Source organism: Vipera ursinii, assembly GCF_947247035.1.
Source record: "Vipera ursinii genome assembly, chromosome: Z".
In the NCBI taxonomy this organism is placed as follows: Eukaryota; Metazoa; Chordata; class Lepidosauria; order Squamata; family Viperidae; genus Vipera; species Vipera ursinii.
This window is the reverse complement of record NC_139517.1, coordinates 88643769-88664476: the sequence shown is the minus strand read 5'-3', so window position 1 is coordinate 88664476 and position 20708 is coordinate 88643769. Positions and strand designations below refer to the sequence as shown.

Here is a 20708-nt window from a genome sequence, read left to right as displayed (position 1 = left end):
ATGCGGGAAATCTATAAGAGGGCAACAGGAGGGAAGTTCCTCAGTTCCATATTGTAACCAATAAAGATGTAAACTCTGTTGTCTCCTGGTCATTACACGTGGCACCCACGACTTAACACTTTGCTTGCTTACTTTCCAGAATTTTCCATGTGTTTATATGCTGTTGTTATCACATCTTTCCTATCATCTGTCAGCTCTACATAATCAGCAGAGAACTTACTTGTCTTTTTGACTCAGCAATTTTTCTGCTGCCATAGTGTGAAATCTGAAATCAGTTATATAATTATAGCTACTTATAAAAAGGATTATATAAATTTTCTATTTCCACAGTTCTAGGACTGAATAGATCATGGTGACAGTAACAAAAAAAGATGAACATGTTCCAAAGTGATCCAATTCTGTCGATAATTCATTACACTTTTTATAGGAGAGTCCATAATTTGTAGGTTGATCAACTGCCCTGTTAAAAGCTATGGTGATCAGGCAATTCTGATTAATGTTTATTGTTTCTCTTCATGCAGAGTTTCAAGAATTTCTGTAAAAATAAAGAAGAATGGTTGCACGGTCTGTTTATGATACCAGGTGATTAATAGTCTTAAATATATTCTGTATTGTGGTTATCCATTTTAATAGCTGTAGACTGTATTTTTTAACAAGAATAGAAATTTTAATCAACACACCAATCTACAGACTATGTCCTCTTGTTTATACAAGACAGTTCTTTAATTCTCTATGTATTTTTCAAATGCATTTTTATTGGTATGAGTATGCATACAATCTGATCATAATAAAAGCAAGAAAATGCCCCCTCACAGTAAACCATATATCTTTTCTTGTGATCATTATTTTAGTTTCCAAAGTATTTATTTAGATTTATAACAATACCAAGATATCCGCATGTCAGTAAAGAAAGTAGGCATGAATCTTTTGAAAAGAGGTGAAAATTAAAAATGTATAAAATTAAGCCAGTGAAGAAAAAATGTTAAACATGCAGCAGTTATTTTTGTTATGACTTTCTAAACCAATAAGCACCTATTTCAAATAAATTGCAACCATTAATTAATATACTGTTTATCATTAATTCTTTATTATCATTTTGTTTTTTAAATCAAATTGAAATATTACTTAGGAAGTTCAGGATCAGTCTCTTTAATCTGTTATACTTGTACAGTTCTCAATTTTTTCCCCCAATCTAGTAGCCCCTGTCCATTTTGCAATGCAACTAAAACCCCATCCCATCTGGAGATACAAGTTTGGAAAAGGATTGTTTCAAAGTATGTATGTAAATACAAATATATTGGGTTTTCTTTAAATCCTATTACTGCATTTTTTATAAAGTAAGTTATATATAAATTATTAAAAAAAATTTCCAGAGTATTTGAAATGATAGGAAATCTTGGAGTTAGCTGTGACTTTAGAATACAGAAGTGGGTGAGATCATGATTCATGATCTTTGATTAAACTCATGTATTTATTGATTAATCTGAAAGAGGTTCTAAATACATGTTTTTTTAAAGAATGTCTCTAGTTAAAAGTCATAAGGTTTCACAAGCTTTCTTCTTCACGTAAAAACTGGAGTACAGATGAGAAGTCTTTTTGGGCATAGCCCTTGGCACACATGATCCTGTAAATCTGATGGGCTATGGATCCAAGTGGGACTGGAGACTTGGTGTTGGTGGCAGAAATCTGGGCCAAGCCAAGATCCTAAAAAATAAGGATAATATTTTGAGTGAGAGAAGGAAAAAAGTATATTTGTTACAGAGTGATACCTATTACTGAATATGACAGTAATATCAAGATCCATTATTCCTTAGGAAATGATTTAAAAGGTTTGTGTATGAAAAGACTTAATTTTCAACATGCAGGTAGAGCTAGAAAAATTCTTACTGAAAATTGGGAAACTTGCTCATGGCCATGCATTAGATGCAATGAAATAAAATATCAGAATAGTTGGATTACTGCCACTGCAATGAATTCTATGTGGGGATCCTTCTGAAGACCACCAGATGTGCAACTGGTCCAGAATGCAGTGGTACAAAATATTGTCATGTAAGTTGCACTGGCCCGCAGTTGCTTTCTGCATGGAATTCAAGGTGCTGCTTATTACTTTTAGAACTCTACATGGCATTATACCTTACCTTCAGAATATTGGCCCATCCCATTATGTCAGATAGAGTGGATATACTCCATGTCCCTTTGCTTAAATGTTAATAGAGGTGTCCCGTCTCTGTAGCAACCCCAGCTTAGAATAGGGATATGAGGAGGGATATGAGAAGTCTAGCCTTCCATAAGGCAATGAAAACTTGAATCTGCTAGTTTTAACCATAGCACAATCATTTCTGAAGAAAGCTGGAATAAGGGACTAATCTCTGAAGGAAAGCAATGTGACTGTCAGCTTCAAGGTAAATTAGACTAGGAATCCAATGTCATGTAAGCCAGTACTACTTTTATTGTAAAGCAACAATAACAGAATCTTCAGGTCTCCCTGTCTCTCCTTATCTTTGTCTGATATGCTTATTCAGGCTACATTCCTGCCCTGAATCCAATCCTCTTTTATCTAATTATTGTCTTGGTAGAAAACCAGCAGAATACTTGCAGAAGACTAACTCGACAATTTTTCCCAGTTAGATCCTATGGAATTTAAGTTAAGACGTTCAATATTGAAACAGGGTAAATGTTCTCATGTTGAATGCATTCAAAAATTGGGTAGCAAAAACATTCCCATAATTGCTTTAAGGTGACATTTCTAAAAATTGCTAAAAACTGAAAAGCTGAGGTGATTTAAGAAACTATACAGAAAGAAACACATATATTGGTATGTGAATCATCTAATTTTTCTTAACTAAGAGTTTTAGCGTAGATTCTCACTCTTTTGGGCATGGTAGGTACATATGGATCTTAGATAATCTGTTGTGGACACTATTATACAATGGCTGCTGCTTTGTGTCCCCTAATACAAACACCCAATTTAACAAAATATTTTGTTATTCCCTACTAGAAATGTCGTAAGATTATCCCTGCTACTTCTGCTTATGTGGATCCTTTTAGAGGCAGACAAACAAAGCATTAGCTGCAAATATCCCTCAAGCTCATGGGTCCATTTTGGAATTTGGCATTTAGCAGCATGCTATCTTCCAATTTTATATAATCAAAACACATTTTAAAAAGTAAAAACTTAGATGGGAAGAACAGTAATAGTGACCAAAAAGGAAAGTGTCTGTGGGTTTACTGGCATTCTAAAATGCTACAATGTGGACCCCAGATTCTAATATTACTAAGTTTTCTTTTCATATTTTTTAAATTAATTAACATTTCTTGCTTTGCCATTTAGAGAAAATTCCCAAGAAACTTCCCAAGAATGTGAAATAAAAATATACACATATAAATACACACATTCAATGTAGATCAAAGAAAAATAGCAAAATCTATTAAACATTCAGAGTGAAATCATCCAATTATATAAAAAGGCCTGGCAATATAAAAGTTTTGTTTATCACAAACAAATGTAAAAGAGGAAGAAGACATGTTCCCTGAAAAAAAAAATCTAAAATAAAGATCCGTTATCATGATCGTACATTTTTTAAAGCTAATTTTTCAATATTGTATAATGAGAGTAAATTGCACTAAAACTATGTTTTGTTTATGTGTGATACACTAAGCAGAATAACAACGGGCCACAAAATAAAAAGAAATAGACATTAATTCATCTTAGGTATGTCACCATAAGTGGAGAAATTTCTACATACTACCTTGAAGTTCAGAAGGAAATACTCAAAAGAAACATTTGTTTGAAACAAAGTAACTCAATTTATTACACCAATATATGTTATTTTTATATACATATAGATACATACCTTTGCCATAAGTGTTGTTCCAAAGCCTCCTTGATAATTATTATTAGATGGTACCCCTTCCATTACTCCTGGCACAGGGTTGTATGTATCACTTGACCAACAACGGCCTGAACTCATATTTAAGATTTTGGCCAGAAGCTTTGGGTCAAGCCCTAACCTGTCAAAGGTCAAAAGAAGAGAAGTGTTCATGTCAAAATGCACATGTCATGGATGACTTCTTTTTATACGTTGACACCATGTTGTCATTTCTCTACATTCATTGGGAGACTTGAAAAATGATCTAGAGGGATGATATTGAGAGGAAGACTCTTCTTTAAATTAAAGGTCATCAATCCTCAATACTGGTCATGCATGCTAATTATTAGATGAATTGCTAGACACAAAATAAAGATTCTTCAGAATTAATAGCTCCCTTTTATATAAGGAAATATGATTCAAAAGGTATTATCAGAAGCATAAGCTACTATAGTAAGACAAAGGGAGATTCTCCTACGGTAAGCTTTCTTTTTATTAAACAGTTATTATATTCAGATGTTCAAGAAATAAGTCTACTGTGATACATGTTCCCTATCTATTCAGAGACATGCATTACAGTTCTGGGTCAACTGCTGAGAAGGTTACAAATTCTGATAAAACAAAGCTTGTCCAAGCAGAAACATCATTTGTTCTATTGCTCTCGCCAAACGATGGCACAAACCTCAGTGCAGTTGAGACAAACTGAAAATATAGTGAAATATATATTTCAGCAGATTAGGCTTTTCCTTTTTTTAAACAATGGCATGACGGTGGCTATCAGCTTAACTGAGTGCAATTTTGTAAGAATTATACTCCTTATAGTGAAAAGCAAGAACTTTTAAAAAACTGAAATATAACCAACAACATAAATGTAAGCATTTTTAAAAATGGATATAAAAATAATCATAGAAAGGAAATGTTATAGGATGCAATCCAACAGATAAACCTAGAGGAAAGTAAGTAAGACACTTACTTTTAAATGTAAGGTAAAGGTAAAGGTAAAGGTTCCCCCGCACATGCGTGCTAGTCGTTTCCGACTCTAGGGGCCGGTGCTCATCTCCGTTTCAAAGCCAAAGAGCCAGCGCTTGTCCGAGGACGTCTCCGTGGTCATGTGGCCGGCATGACTAGACGCCAAAGGCGCACAGAACGCTGTTACCTTCCCACCGCAGTGGTCCCTATTTTTCTACTTGCATTTTTACGTGCTTTCGAACTGCTAGGTTGGCAGAAGCTGGGACGAGTAACAGGCGCTCACTCTGCTACACGGCACTCGGGATTCGATCCGCCAAACTGCCGACCTTCTGATCGACAAGCTCAGCATCAAAAAAGCAATGCATTCACACTTATATCATCATTAATACAATATAGTAATGAATGGAAGTAGTTACAATGAAACTTCTTCCACCAGATTATTCTAAGAAAATAACACTTTCTTCATTTTAAAAAGATGGATTTTTCAGTGACTATGTTTATAGCATGCCATATAAGAAGAAGCAAAGCTGAAATACTAGAACAATAAATTATATTATCCCTTATTCTAACAGTTTATTTCTCTACCTTAAATGTGTGTTACCTGTGGCTTGATTTCCAATTATTCTCTCCAAAAGAAAATATTAATTACACCTTGCTGCTATTGTTCATATTCAATGATACTGTTCATTGATGGGGTTGCTTTACAACAATTATCAATATAAAATTAAAAAAGTCATGATCCAAAAGAAAAAATAAACACTGTGCAGAAAATTTCTGTTGTTTTTCCTACCCGTTCTGAAAAACATTCTGACAAAAAATTGTTTCTGGTCTTTCTTTCAAAAGAGAGAATTTCACTGAATTGAGTGGAACATGGTATTCTTATGCTTTTTAAATTGTAAGATAGCCAAAGAGTGTGCTTGAAAATTATTGTTCCTTATAAACTAAAGAATATGGAGGTTCCCTTGCTTGTCATTCTTCAATTAAATCCCCAAAGAAAACATTTTCAGATAATTTCTTCCACTGCTCTTTTTCATATTGGAAAGCCAGGGAGATTTCAGGATGACAAACAGAAAATATCAACAGTACACTACTTCTCTCTATTTAGTAAGCTGAAACTCACCACCATTAAAAAAATCATTAAAAAAATTCAGATAATAAAATAAAGTCTTTTTTGGGGGGCGTAGAAAATTTTTGAGAAATTGCAAGACAAATATAAAAATTTCTTTGTCAAAAGTCCTAAATGTTCCAGGAAACCCTCCTTGTGTAAGATGCACTAGATGAATGAAGCATTAGATTTGGGGAAATCCCCCCCCCCCGATTGTCCCTTCTTCATTCTGATAAATAGAATTCTGTGAGGAATCTTTGTGAAGATTATCTAAATAAATAGGAAGCATATGCTAGTCTTGATGGATATACCTTTCAAGAGCACATTGAAAGGGACTAGTGCACGTGAAATGCAGTCTTAAATGTTCGGCTCCAGTAACACAAAACAGATGCCAAGTTAAGGATGCATCCCACAAAAGGAGCCTTATCTTAAATGTATATAACACCACAATGCCTGTAACTGGCTTCCTGTTTACATTTATTTCTTTAATTTATTGACTGCCTGTCTCCAAAATGCTCTGCACTTAATAATAATTTATTAAACTCGTATGCCACCAGACTCCTAATGACTCCATATCAACACTGTTCAAGGACCTCACAAAATTAGAAATATCTAGATACCCATAGTTAGATTAGTGGATTGGAATGTTAATTTAGCATGACCTGAATATTAACAAGCACTTGGAGATATCAGGATGCTTTCACTCAAGTTTACAAATTAAGAATTTAAATGTTTGGGCATCATAATGTCTTGAGAATCAAATTCTTTTGTAGAAGGACTTTAGAGAACGAAGACACTTATACCGTATTGCAGGACTTAGCAACATGATATCTAAGATCAAGAAAAAAAATCTAATAGTCTGTCTTAATGTTAGTGAAACTCCTTGTTTTTACTGCTTTTTAAAGAAGGATAAAGTTCCATGACATGACCCGATCTCATGATAAATTTGATTTTTCTGAGATTTTGTGTAAGATTGAAATCTTATGTGAGATTTCACAGGATAGGAACCTTATGAGATTTTGTTAATTGGATGGGAGGAGGGACTAAACACGCTTAAGCCATATGGGAAATCATGCAATGTACCCATATATTCTGCTTGTGATCTAAAGTCCAGAGCACAGTGAAACCTTCATTAGAAATCTGTATCCCTCAGCCAAACAATATCCTAGAAACATGTTTATACATTTTATTAATTTAATATACACTTGAAAATCACAAGATGATCTAGATATAAGTATATTTCTAATAATGGTTTCTAGAAGAAAAGGTCAAAAATAAAATCACCCAATGCAGTTTCCTTCAAGATATTCAAGACCTTCTTCTCCCTCCCCGTTGCTTTTATCTCTTGTAGCAAGTATATCATTAAAAGGAGCAAGTTGGAGGTGTTTTGCATTTTATCTTTCTGAGGATTCATCTACTGGTGCATAGATAACTGACAGCTGGAATTAGACACGTATAAAAATATGTTACTGCAGAAGTCCTCTGTCTTCCACTGTGCCTGTAGCTGGTAATGGTCTGAAAGCAGATAGAATATACCGTAATTGTCATTCAGTAAGAGTCTATCCTCAAAAGTCATGCTTCAGTGGAGAAGACTGAGTTTCCATTTGAAATCAACAAATTAATCCAAGACAGGTATCTGAAAGGGCAAGCTTAATAGGAAGCAGCTACGGGGCTCTCAACCATGATAAAATGTTATTGCCGTTTCCCTGTAAATTGGTTCAGAACATAGAATACTTTCTGCATAAGAGCTCTATTGCTGTTGAAGAGATATACTGCTCAAGCTATCAAAACAATGACAGTCTGTCAATCCACATAATAACTTGCCATTGGACATGGCAAAAGGATGAGCATGCACACATACATTTTACAACTGCCAAGGTGTTTCATATTTTGGAGTGAAGAGGGGGAGTCTGAAGAGAAGGAGACAGTAGGAATTGGGACACAAAATCAACACTCAGCTTTTAAACGCTTCATAGGACATTTTTCCCCTCCCCTTTCCCTCCCTCATGTTTCATGTTTTAGTCGTAAAATGTCAAAAAGATAAATCCAGAAGTGACCAGGTTCGGACATTTGTGTTAGGATAGGGCTTCTTTTAATCATGGTGGTTTAATAAACAACAACTGGCTGAGTTCACACCTTCTGCTAAGGCATAAATGATTTTGAAGAGTTACATGGAATCATGCAATACCTTAGTCCAAATTAAACCATCTTATAATAGGTTATTAGCATAATGTAAGAATTTAAATATTGTGATTTAGAGTATATATGTATTATTCAATAAATTATTCAACAGAATTCAATTGGACTGGGTACAAATATATTTATATTAGTTACTTCATAGCAAACTTTTGATGATTAACAGACATAGTTCATATATTTCGGGGGGGGAGGGAGAACTACAGTGAATGTAACCATAGTAAAAGCTGAACAGGGACATATTACATATAAAAGATCAGGTCTAAGATTTTCTTTTCTATATATTTTTGAGGAAGATGGGAAATTATACTTTCTGCATTTTTTCAAAGTTCTATTTTAGACATGTCCTATCTCAAAATGGTAGAAGAGATATTAAATAAAGAACCAAAAATGTTATTATAAACTCCCCAGACTCACTTAGATAAAACAGTGTAGAAAAATGGTGGATGGATGAATGGATGTGGTAAAGGAAGACAAAGTGGAAATGGCTTCAGCCAAATGGATAGATAGATAGAGATAATATATGGATAAACAGATATTATTTACAATGCCTTCCATATGAGGTGCAATCCAGGAACAGTAAAAAACAAAACAGCAGTAAAAATACATAAAAAAGATTAATATATACTAATAAATTTATAATATCAGTGAAAGTACTGTAAATTTATCATGGGCAACGATCTTGTAAAGGTGTTCAATTATGTTACACAGACTTTTATTAAAATAAGACAAATCACAATTCAAGCTCTCTATATCCTATACTTGCCTTGATTTCTGCCAGAGGCGAGCTGCAGAAAATATATTGGGATACCCCAGAAGATTCATGGAATTATAAAAGAAACCATGTGAAATAAAGATTCATGGTTAACTATAAACAGGAAGTTGGACTGCTTAAACACATACTATTATATCTGAGAAGCTCTTTAAAAGGTTTATTGGAAAATTGCTCTAGAATGACCACTGGGACCCAATTCTGCAGGCTTCCTTGGTTTATTGAGTAACTCCAGGAGATGAAATGGCAGAAGTGATAACTAGAGCGCTGATGGAGAAAGAGAAGTTAACCTAACCAAGCATGGATTATTAGTTGAAGTTTAAGTTAGTTTTGAGAGGGGATTTCACATATAGTTCCTGCCTGGCCAGTGTGTAGTCCCACGTAGAGCGCACTCCAATATGAGAGGACTAGAGGATGAATGATCGAGAGAATGGCTCTCAACCAGGAAAGGTTGCAGCTTGCATATACACAAAGTTGAGCAAAGGCCCTCGTAGTCATGATTGTCAACTGCTTGAGGACGATCTCCAGATTATGCACTATGTCTATTTGGGGCAGTGTAACCCCATCCAAGAACAAAGGGAGGAATTCCAGATCAGAAAAGTCCCCCAACCACAGCCATTCTATCTTAACCCAGATTCAGTTGAAGCCTGTTCCCTATCCAGACACCTCACAGTTTCCAAGCACTACAAAAGAATATCCACAGGGTCACTTAGTTCATCCAAACTGGAAATGTAATTGGGTATTATCCACGCACTGATACCTCAAACTCTTGTAATGGATGATCTCAGCCTATGTGATAGAAGGTAGTAAAGAGGTGGATTCCCAGGAGGGAGAGGTACATTTCAGAGGAGTAACAGGTAACTAATTCTGGATGTTACATGGGAGAGAAAGACAGTTAAGATAGCCCCTCCCTACTTTAGACTGTAGACGCAGATCATACAATCCTAAGTCATGCAAGTTTTTGTCTATAAGTATGAAAATAATAAAGAACTCAGCTTGGAAAAATTACCATGTATCAATCTTGGTTTTGGGCCTGACACCCAAAAGGAGTGGGGAGAGTGCGTGGAGCCCTGTGGTACCCCTCAAAACGGCCACAGGCTGGACTTCTCCTTCCTATCAACACTGACTGCCTTCAGAAAAACGAGATGAACCAACTGTGTTGTCAGATGAATAAATAGAGGCCTTGGCTGGGGGGGCCTTTGGTCTATTCTGCCTGGTGCAATAATAATAACAACAACAATAATAACAAACCTTAAGGACAAATACATACAAAGTCAAAATTGAGAAGACAGCAACAGACAGTAAGTGCTACTATGCAAAGAAACTGAAAAAACAGTGGACCACCTGGTAAGCTGCTGCAAGAAGATTGCACAGACTGACTACAAGCAGCGGCATGACAAAGTAGCAACAATGATGCATTGGAAGATCTGCAAGAAATATCATTTGCCTGTAAGCAAGAATTGGGATCATAAAGTAGAGAAAGTCATAGAAAATGATAAAGTTAAACTGCTCTGGGACTTTCAAACAGACAAGCACCTGCAACATAACACCCCGGACTTTACAACTGTCGATAAGAAAGACAAAAAAGTCTGGATAGTGGACGTGGCAGTGCCTGGAGACAGCAGAATAGACGAGAAAGAACTAGAGAAGATAACAAAATACAAAGACCTAACAAATAGAAAGACTGTGGCAAAGGCAAGCAAGGGTAGTACCCAATAGTAACCTTGGGTGCCATCCCAAAACAACTGGAGCACCACTTGAGCACCATTGGCATTGACAAATTCGCCATTAGTCAATTGCAAAAGGCGGCCTTGCTAGGAACTGCTTTCATCCTGTGATGATATCTGTAATACCTTCAAACATCCACATCTGCCTATCCCAGGTCCTTGGTAAGGACTCGATACACAAAAATGCCAAATCCAGTCTGAACATCTGGCTGGTACTAGGAAAAATATGGTAACAAGGAGACAACTTATGACTATAATTTTTGTTGCTAAGTGAGGCAATTGTTAAACGAATTGTGCCTCATTAGATGACCTTTTGCCAGTTGTTAAGCAAATCACTGTAGTTGTTAAGTGGATCATACAGTTATTGAGCAAATTGGGCTTTCCCCATTAACTTGGCTTGTCAGAAGTTGGCTGGGATGATTGTAAAACATGATCACATGGCTGCAGGAGAGTAAACTACAAGGAATTCATGCCAGTTGCCGAGCCGAGCCCCCAAATGTTGCAATGGTTGTTTAGTATGAAAAATGGCCATGAGTCACTTTTTTAAAGGGCTGTTGTAACTTTGAATGGTCACTAAATGAATGGTTGTTAGTCGAGAAGTACCTGTAAGTAACTTCTTATTCTGGATTAATGGAGCTAGAGGGGACTAGTTGCTACTTTACCAAACTTTACCATAAATCAGATACAGAAATTCTCTTTACAATTATTTGTTCAGTGACCATTCAAAGTGCTGAAAAAAAAGACTTATGAACTGGTCCTGAAAGTGGCTCCATGATAAAAGTCTGGGAGTTTGGCAACCATCTGCACTTAATGAACACAGAAGCACTTCAACACCCTCCATCCTCATCAATGCCCTTTTAGCCTCCTGCACTCTGTGGCTCCTTCAGTCCTAGATGAACTTCATTGTCTTCTTGCTCTAACTGGCGACCAAGCATACCTGGCCTGGCTGTTCGTGATGCAGCTATTGATCACACTGGGTCTTTCTGAGGCCACCTGACTGAATTGGATGCAACTTACAAAGCCTCAAGAGAAGGTCTCATGTAATTATGAGAAGCTATGCATTATTTGGAGAAAGTGTTGGGGCTTTGATGCTTCCTGGTGTGCACCTCAGTTGGGCTAGCAAGTTAGCTGGGAGCACTGAGGCTTGTTGGGTCACCTGCTGCTTTGCATTGCAGCTCAGGAGCTCCTTGCAGTCCCAGGGCCACGACACACCAAAAAGACCCTGAACTGCTGTGTATTCTTTCCCTTGCATCCACATGCTGATGCCACACATTTGCAACTTGCACCCAGGCTGCACAGCATCTCCTTGGTCCTCCACCACCCATCTTGGTTCCCCTGTGTTCCTTACCTGGGATTCCTTCCATTTTCCGGTTAACAACCTCCATGTCTGAAGTTATGATAGCAACCCAGAATGCCAGGATTGCCATTCTTATGCAATGTGACCATGAGGTATGCTTTATGACTGTATTCCTTAGCGATTTAAGTTTGGTCCCAACTGTGATTATAGGTTGAAGACTACCAGTACAGAAATTACTTGCTGTTTAATCTGCAAGGCATAAGGATTTTGCTAGACTGCAGTTAATGAATTAAAAGGTGCTCTTGGAATACCATTACAGGAAGAAAATCAAATTGTTCTTTAAACTTTATAGCTTGCTTATAACTGTGGATTTAAGAAAATAGCATACAATGCAACTAAAGAAATGGAACTACCGGATGTTGAGGTAATAATTAATATATTATTAATCTATTTCATGTTTATAAACAATGGGCTAGAATTGTACCCATTCATCTGTTTGTTATGATCTTAATAACTTTAAGATCTTGGTAACTTCATTGACCATATTTTCCATTAATCATAAGTTTTCATGTATGAAGTACTTTATTATACCAAAGGAAAGAAGGAAATAAATTATTCTGAAGCAAACTTTTCTTAAATTGTTTTATTATGTCAGGTTCAATATAACTATTGGCTCCAGAACTACATAAACTTTTACCTTGTTGATGGTAGTCATTTTTCCCCATTCTTAAGCAATTATTGCCCTGAAAGATGTCCCAAGCAAGTTGCATGATGGACATATTCATAAGACTCCTGATCTTTTAATAGATATTGTTCTGTTAGTGAACAGGCACTGCAGGATATAACTTTCAGTTTTCAAAAGAATACTCTCTTAGCTCCATTTCCAGTCCCACTTTCCAGCATCTCCTATTCTTATTCCCATATAAGACCTTAAGAATCTGCCATTGGACAGTAATTTCACCATGCCATGGATTCATGCAAAAACTTTCAACATGCACAGGCTTTGAGTATGTACTATGCTATATTCTGCCATAATTTATTATGTGTATTGACAAATCTTATGTTGACAACTGTATCCCTCCCTTCTTTTATAAACAGAAGGTATTAAAACTGTAAATTAAATATGATCCTATATATTCATAAAAGGTATATATGCTGTTATGCATTTAAGTAACAAAAATAGTACATTACACTCTTCAAATTTTAAAATAAAAAAATAAAAGATGAAGAAACGAAAAGGATTCTAAAAACAACAGACTATTTTAATTAAACAGTCTAATAACATAAACAGAACTGAACATGAATATAGTCAAATCATGATAATTTATTCATTCCAGAGAGAATTTACTACAGAGAAATCCATACTTGCAAATACAATTTACTTTTTTCAATCTTGTGTAAGGTCTATAAATTGTAACTGCTATATGAATTTTATTAGAGGAGAATTCTGTCACTTCAGTAACGTGTCAGACTGAAAAGAAATTGATAGCAGAAGGCTTCATTTCTCAGTGGGCTTTAAACTACTTGAAGAAAGTAGGCAACTGCTCAACTTACTGACATTCATGTGCATAAATGCACATAAAACTATTTTGCACTATTTTTTCTAGTGAAGAAAATTATCACAAAGTTCTAGAGTACTTTCCTAAGAGTTCAAAATCAAAGTAACTAATTTTCCAACATGGATCAACAGTTTTCCCTCCTCATCAAGGCCTACTGTTGAATTCTGCACTTTAATTCATCGATGTCTCTCCCCAGCTGACAGTACCATTAAGGAGAGTATGTATTTGGTATTTTACAATGAAAAATGATGGCTGCATGTAAAATGCACACATATGGGAAGAACTATAACTTGGTTTTGTGGACTGGGAAACATATATTAGAGATGAGTTAAATTCTTGTGTAATAAAAAGAAATACAGTGGGGGGAAAAATCACAATCACTGTGGCATTGCAACAATTACAACACAAGTAAAGTCCAATGTGAAAAAAACTAAGGCAGAATTTAGATTTCAGAAAACATTCCCTGTGATATAGATAGGTCCTACAGGGTATGTGCATCACCTAACACTGGAATGAATCAGACCATTCAGAATTTTAATGGACTGCTGAATTTAAAGAATTAATATAAATAATGGGGAGGGGAAAATACATCTCAAGTTACAAAATGAAAACCAAGAAAGATCCTGAACGTCGCGGTAGCTGCAAACATCAATTAAGATTGCATATGAGACTGTCAGATCTTTTAGTGTTCTGTGCTAGCTGAACATTTTCTTTTATAGCTGACAATGTGAGTTTCTACTTCAGCTAAATACACTGAAGTCATAGGTGACTGATTTTTTTTATTAAGCAAACTATGACTTAAAACTGACTATGATACAGCTTTACAATTCTCAATTACAGCAGCAGTAAACTACCTTATGGGTTTTGTTACGGCTTGTTAAAGATACGTTTTCCTACCTTACAGAAGCTCAATTTTAAAATGTAAATGATACAGGTTATTGATAAACCAATTAGCACTGATGCAAAGCAAATTCCTCTTTTATCTCAATTACAACATGACAACTTAATAGGTCAAGATAGTCTAACATCTGAGACAAGGGCAATTCAATAAAACAACTGCATCTTGATATGGTAATTAAGAAGAAATGTGAATCCATTATCCTGTCTTTTGGGTGCATGTCTGTTTCCATGTATTTATAACATTCATGTATCTTTAAAAAAAAATAAAGCCAAACCAAATATTTATTCTTTAGTATTCTTCAGAGTATTGTAATGTGTTCAGTTTCTAGCAAGTGGCTGAAAGGATATATGCATAAGTGTACTAAAATCATGCTGTGAAAATCCAGATACCAAAAATAGGACCCAAATTTCAAACTGAAATGTTTATTATGTATGTATTTATATGGAAAAAAATAAATGAAAGCAAAAGTATTTTGGCAAATATAACCAGCCATTTAACAACAATATAACTTTTTAATCAAACTCCCTGAAGTTGTTTTCAATAGCAAGAAATTATTATAGCACTTTTTTTTGTAAACTCTGTTAAGACTATAGTTCAGACTCTACACAGCCTGTGAGCAATGTTCTTGGCTTAACTCAGTGGTGGGATTTAGCCAGTTTATCCCACTTCAGCAGAACTGGTAGCTAATTTTTTGTTGCCCAGGCCCAGAATGGACTTCCAGAAGTGGCATCCACACAGAGAACTGGTTGTTCACATATTTGAATCCCAACACTGGCTTAACTGGGTACCTTAACTGGATTAGGCTTAGCTTAAATATAATCTTGCATTCAAAAGATTGGTTCCTGATGGATTATAATACATGCATGAACAGTATGTGACCTAAACAGAGCTACATGTTTCATCTGATAAGGAAAAGGAGTTAGTATATATATTCTATCGAATTGAAAATGTACTTTTATTTTGTAGCCCTGTAAAGAATGTCCCTGTTCATTGAAATTTATAACTTAATAATGGTTTTAAAAAATGTGAAATACTAAACTTGTGCTGTTTTCTAAAACATTAAAGGTAAAGGTAAAGGTTCCCCCGCACATGCGTGCTAGTCGTTTCCAACTCTAGGGGCCGGTGCTCATCTCCGTTTCAAAGCCGAAGAGCCAGCGCTTGTCCAAGGACAACTCCGTGGTCATGTGGCCGGCATGACTAGACGCCAAAGGCGCACGGAACGCTGTTACCTTCCCACCGTCGTGGTCCCTATTTTTCTACTTGCATTTTTACGTGCTTTCGAACTGCTAGGTTGGCAGAAGCTGGGACGAGTAACAGGTGCTCACTCTAAAAGGGTTAGTCACTTAAATGTAATCAAGATAAAGCAAATGTAAAATTCAACACACCTGATTCCAAGATTCATGGTCTCAGCAGTTCCAATCATACTGATGCCTAACAGCATATTATTGCAGATTTTTGCAGCCTGAAAATAAATGCAATAACTCATAAATTTCTCAAATTTACACATAACGATCTCTGAGGAGCCTAATTTTATTAGAAACTAGTCAACCCATGCCCTGCTGTATTATTGTTTTAAGAATATTTTCTTACCTAAACGAACAAACAAAAACAGAATGTCAAGGATGGGCAGAAAAGTAGTGGGAGCAGAAGTGACTTCCAAAATTCTACTGACTTCCCCATTGAGTTTCTTTGTGAGAAACCAGCAGTGAACATTGGAAGCCTTCCTTCCCCTTCCCTTCCCTTCCCCTCCTCTCCTTTGTATAATTTCACAATCTCATTTCTACACTGTCTTAAGGATCCATGAAGTAAACCTGAATAAATCTGGATTGTTGGTTGAAGTCTGGCATTAAATATCCAATAAAACGATGGACTTGCCCTTGAATAGTCAGTCACAGGTTTCCATTAATTCCTTGCTGGAAGGGCTTCTTGGCACCAAAGAATGTCACTTGGGAGAGGCACTTATATTGTCTAATATTTTTCTTGAATTAGTTTGCAACAGGGTAAATTGAGGAGTTAATTAGGTAGTTTCAAATTGTCTGTCCTGACCTTTCCCTTAATACATAAAAATCATGAAAGTGAGGACAGATTTTGTACATGGCACCAATATCAGCAGAAATATTACATTACACAAGTCACGCATTTTGCTTGATTCATTGCGGATATTATAACATTAGGGAACTTTTGCAAATTAGTTTGTCACATAGTCTTGAGCTGATCTTTCCTTTGCTCCTCCAACCTTTCTTGTCTCCTCATTATGTATCCTTCCTTGTGATTCTAGAGATGTACAGCACTTTCATATTCCATTTCTCATCTCCCTGGTCCCATCCTTTGATGATAAGTTTGGTGTCATCTCTTGACCATGACATCCCCCTCTTTTTCCCCATGACATAATTATGCTGATCATATTTCATTTTAATTTAATTATTTCTGCCACAATGTTGTATGTTACCTTTCTCATCAGAACAGTTTAAAATTTTCTGCCAAATTCTCTACTGAGTTGTAGGAAGCTGTTAAAAATATGATCACATGATCCTCCCAAGGGCTAGGACAGGGCCAGCCTACTTGACCTCCAGCACCTGAAAGAAGGTACTGGTCTGCACTTAATTTCAGAGTAGGAAACAGTTGTAAAATGAAACAGGATTGGTTGGCAAAGACTAAAGTATAGTGGCTACTATATTTGTCTGCCATCATAAATATCCAATTTCTACCCACTCTGTAGCCATAGCACCTCACTTAGTGACTTTCTACCCAACCCACTCCCAGGGTTGTGAAGAAATATAAGAGAATGGAGCACTATATTTGTGCCTTGAGTTCCTGAACAAAGATAGGATATAAATACATGTACAAGTTTGTGTGCCAGTGAAGGGAACATAATGCAATAAAAATATACAAGCCTTTCTAGGCACCTTAAAGTTGTTGCTTCTTTAAAAGACACATGATGCATCAATTCCTTGCTGTTGGATGGGAGAGGGAGTGAGGAATAGCAAGAGTGGTTAGGAAACTATCACATTCAAAATGAAGATAATTTTACCAAAATGAAAATTATTTTACCAAGATAATTTTATCACCAGCCCAACTATAACAGTAGTCTGAAGCAGTCACAATTTTTCAAATTCCTTCAGGAGTCATGGGTCCCAGGTTTTGGAAGAACTGTCTACGTCATCCCATTTGAGGCACTTTGGTACACAAATTCTTGCTCTAGGATAGACCATTTTGTCTAGTTAATGCTAATAACAGCAAGAGTTTTTAATAATATATAGAATTTTTTGTTCCATAACCACTCTATAGAACACAGATTGGCAATCTTTTTTGGGGGTCACATAAATGCTCACCTGCACTCAACTGCAACGTTTCCTAGATTTGGGGAAATGTGTGGTGTAGTTTTCAAAACAAAATAGGTTTTCAAAATTTTATGTCACTTAAATTAACCAATAATAGTCATGAAAAGCTCTTGAAATCACAATTATTATCTTTTGGTAGAGGCTGCCCAGCAAAAGAGGTTTCAATGGGTCATCACTATCAAACATCTTCATTTAGAGCCTTCTTACATATGTCTTTAGCAGAATTATCCAGTAATACTTGTATCATTTGAGCTGATCAGGCATTTGTGTCATGTTGTGCCTTACCCTGACCTACTAAGCAACCAATTTTTCTTCTCTCTAATCTGTGCTGTTAGAACATTTAATTCTTGTTTTTGATTTTAGGCTAGTATATTTCATAAGCAACCAGAAGTATACAAATAATTTCATATTCAATTGTACCATTTTCAAGTAAAAACAGCTGTTCTGCCTTCAAAATGAATTGTTTGTATCATTTTGGAAGTGTCTTAAGGTTGAAAAAACATTTCAAACTTAAAACAGAATATTGTATATTTGAAACACTTAAAATGCAAGACATGTTGTTTCTACAGGCAATCTTAATTTGTCTGGTCAGTTTCACTCTTTCTTTTCGATTGAAAAAAAACCTACCCTGGTTTTTCCTATTTAAATAAACACACTTACCAACTTCTGCCCCTCTTCCCCACATATTTGTCAGGTTAACATTATATTTTCAAAGTATGTTGCAACCTACAATCATCATTGCCATTATTGAATAAATCAACTTGCTGCATGTCATAATTTTCAATGGGAATTTCTATTTAGGAAGATATGCCTTTATCTTCATAGCTCAACACCTCTGAACATTTTGTAAAGGGCAATATGAATGCCCATATCAGATAACGAAAATATCAGGCATTGGGCAAGGTAGAAAACACAACAATTTGTTTTTTTCCCTTTTTTGTGTGGACTGAGGATAAGGTAACTTTTGTTCCTTCAGAGTTGTTGTAGATCGGGGCTGGGACCCTACCTAAATCCCATATTTGCATTCTCCTGTTTGCCCGTTGAATGGCTCACTGTTTTACCAGCCCATTGTTATAGGTCACAGGTCTGCAACCCGTGGCTCCGGAGCCTCATGCGGCTCTTTCAGCCATCTCCTGCGGCTCCCAGTCTTCTGCTATGTGTAGTCCAAAAAAAAAAAAAAAAGTGGGACTAAAAAAGTTTAACCAATCAATTCAAATATGCAGGGTAGGTGCATATCTCGCCTTGGCTCCACTCTTCAGTCAAACCTTGTTCTGCGCATGTGCGCATGTGCACACATTTTTTGCGGCTCCCAGTTTTTCCTTTTGTGAGGGAACCAGTTCCGAGTGGCTCTTTCACTGTTTCAGGTTGCTGTAAAAATACTGTCACGTAGAAGTGCCCATACTACATCCCAAACAACTCATAGCATTATAGTTTTGTTAGACTACTATTAAAAACTTGTATTTTTCAGTGCAATTTTAAACAAAATAATGTAAAAACACTGCAATATTCCTAATCTCAATGATGCCACCATTTAAGAACCAGCCTAAAATGAGTAGAGTTGGCAAGCCATAACAAAACATTGTTCATAAACTAAGTTGGGGTGGACACCCTTTGGTTATTACGACTGTGTTTAAGATGTTTTGTGGTGACAAAGCAGAGCAGCAGCATGATAACACAAAGCAGATACATACACAAGATTTCAAATCTATTTTCTAGCAGGTTTTAGACAATATAGTTGGATAGTATTCTAGGGGAGACACACACGATTTGGTGCTGCATTTGACCTTGGATTACAAATTTCCTACTTAATGAAAACCCAAGGAGTTGAAAACATCATGAGATTTGATAAACATGAGTTCAGTCGTATATAATAAAAGGGACTAAGAAAGGCAGAAAATGTGCATTTTATATGTAATGGTACACATTTTTGTTTTGGTAACTTAGTTTATTTTTCATTTTATATTATTTCAGGTTGCCAAAGGAGACGGAGAATTTCTCTTATGACAAATCACTTTGCATACACTAGTTGATTTATGAGCTACTTTAGGACTTTCCTCTTTTTTCTTATTCATTTAGAAATTGTATAAGATGCTTTTCAGTAAATCTAAGCAAAATTATTGTTAAGTAACAATCAGAATACAGATGGCTGATATGTAGGCCTCCAGAGGCTGCTGTACTCTAATTTTAACATGAACAGTTTGATGGGTTTGAGTAGTTGATTTGAGTAGTTGCAATCAAACTTCTAGAATACTACATCTACATACCTACCTTCTAAACAACTAAATCACAAATACAACTGAAAGAAAAACAATGTGATACTTGCCCGCAGCACACTGAAAAAGACAAAAATGTCTGCAAGAAAATGCAAAACTGCATTTTGTATATGTAATTTGCACGTGAGCCCTACAAACTCACCAGAAAAGTTTTAGTTTTCTTACCTATGCTTCAGATTAGGTGGTATTTTAAACAGGGCTACAGTAGTATATCTTACTGGAAGTGGAGAGAGGATAGAACAAATGTCAATTAATTACCAGTTTAATGAAGAATTTCAGTTTGAAAGTAAATTTCAGTAAGTTTGGGAGGTATCTTTGCCTTATGAAGCACATTAATGCAATGTGAAAGGGAAGAGACACTAATGCTTATAACATGCCTAGGAATGATCTGCATTTACCTGTCCAGTTCCAACTTCTCCACAATAGACCACATTGGAACCCATACATGTGAGCAGCTCTTTTGCAGCATCAAATTCCTGCTCTACTCCCCCGACCATGAAGGTAAGATTTCCTGAACGAGCAGCTCCAACACCTACCATTAAATTAAGAATAACATAATCATTAATGATTTTTAAGCTTCTTTTCACATCACCCCATTTGAAACTTTCCTTGTGCTTATCATCTGTACGGGAATGAAATTAAAACAGCTCTCATCACTATCTTTTTTGGTCCAATCCTGTATGCGTTTACTTAGATATT

General features: G+C 35.9%; 1 protein-coding gene across 1 annotated transcript in view; it reads right to left on the bottom strand.

The window, feature by feature from the left end:
* Positions 1–683: 683 nt before the first annotated feature.
* HIBADH (3-hydroxyisobutyrate dehydrogenase) overlaps positions 684–20708 on the bottom strand; it is a 93303-nt gene continuing 73278 nt past the window's right edge. The window contains exons 5-8 of the mRNA XM_083378201.1: positions 20408–20541; positions 15781–15857; positions 3855–4011; positions 684–1704 (exon numbers count right to left, since the gene is read on the bottom strand). Of these exons, the coding sequence (XP_083234327.1) occupies positions 1546–1704; positions 3855–4011; positions 15781–15857; positions 20408–20541 (527 nt within the window). The 3' untranslated portion in view covers positions 684–1545. The remainder of the gene's footprint in view (positions 1705–3854; positions 4012–15780; positions 15858–20407; positions 20542–20708) is intronic.